The sequence below is a fragment of the Alligator sinensis genome, unplaced genomic scaffold (genome assembly GCF_000455745.1).
Source record: "Alligator sinensis unplaced genomic scaffold, ASM45574v1 scaffold755_2, whole genome shotgun sequence".
Taxonomy (NCBI): Eukaryota; Metazoa; Chordata; order Crocodylia; family Alligatoridae; genus Alligator; species Alligator sinensis.
This window is the reverse complement of record NW_005841883.1, coordinates 1,906,250-1,906,918: the sequence shown is the minus strand read 5'-3', so window position 1 is coordinate 1,906,918 and position 669 is coordinate 1,906,250. Positions and strand designations below refer to the sequence as shown.

General features: G+C 68.3%; 1 protein-coding gene across 1 annotated transcript in view; it reads left to right on the top strand.

Annotated features, from left to right (window-relative positions):
- Positions 1–6: 6 nt before the first annotated feature.
- FZD7 (frizzled class receptor 7) overlaps positions 7–669 on the top strand; it is a 1,375-nt gene continuing 712 nt past the window's right edge. The window contains 2 exon segments of the mRNA XM_006039408.3: positions 7–667; position 669. The exon segment at position 669 is cut by the window's right edge and continues 208 nt beyond it. Of these exon segments, the coding sequence (XP_006039470.3) occupies positions 72–667; position 669 (597 nt within the window). The 5' untranslated portion in view covers positions 7–71.

Here is a 669-nt window from a genome sequence, read left to right as displayed (position 1 = left end):
ACCTGGGCTACCGCTTCCTGGGCGAGCGCGACTGCGGGGCGCCGTGCGAGCCAGGCCGGCCCGACGGGCTGATGTACTTCAAGGAGGCCGAGGTGCGCTTCGCCCGCCTCTGGGTGGGCGTGTGGTCCGTGCTGTGCTGCGCCTCCACGCTCTTCACCGTGCTCACCTACCTGGTGGACATGCGGCGCTTCAGCTACCCCGAGCGGCCCATCATCTTCCTGGCCGGCTGCTACTTCATGGTGGCCGTGGCGCACGTGGCCGGCTTCGTGCTGCAGGAGCGCGCGGCCTGCGCGGAGCGCTTCGCCGAGGACGCCTACCGCACCGTGGCGCAGGGCACCAAGAAGGAGGGCTGCACCATCCTCTTCATGATCCTCTACTTCTTCGGCATGGCCAGCTCCATCTGGTGGGTCGTGCTGTCGCTCACCTGGTTCCTGGCGGCCGGCATGAAGTGGGGCCACGAGGCCATCGAGGCCAACTCGCAGTACTTCCACCTGGCGGCCTGGGCCGTGCCGGCCGTCAAGACCATCACCATCCTGGCCATGGGGCAGGTGGACGGCGACCTGCTGAGCGGCGTGTGCTACGTGGGGCTCTACAGCGTGGACTCGCTGCGCGGCTTCGTGCTGGCGCCGCTCTTCGTCTACCTCTTCATCGGCACGTCCTTCCTGCTGG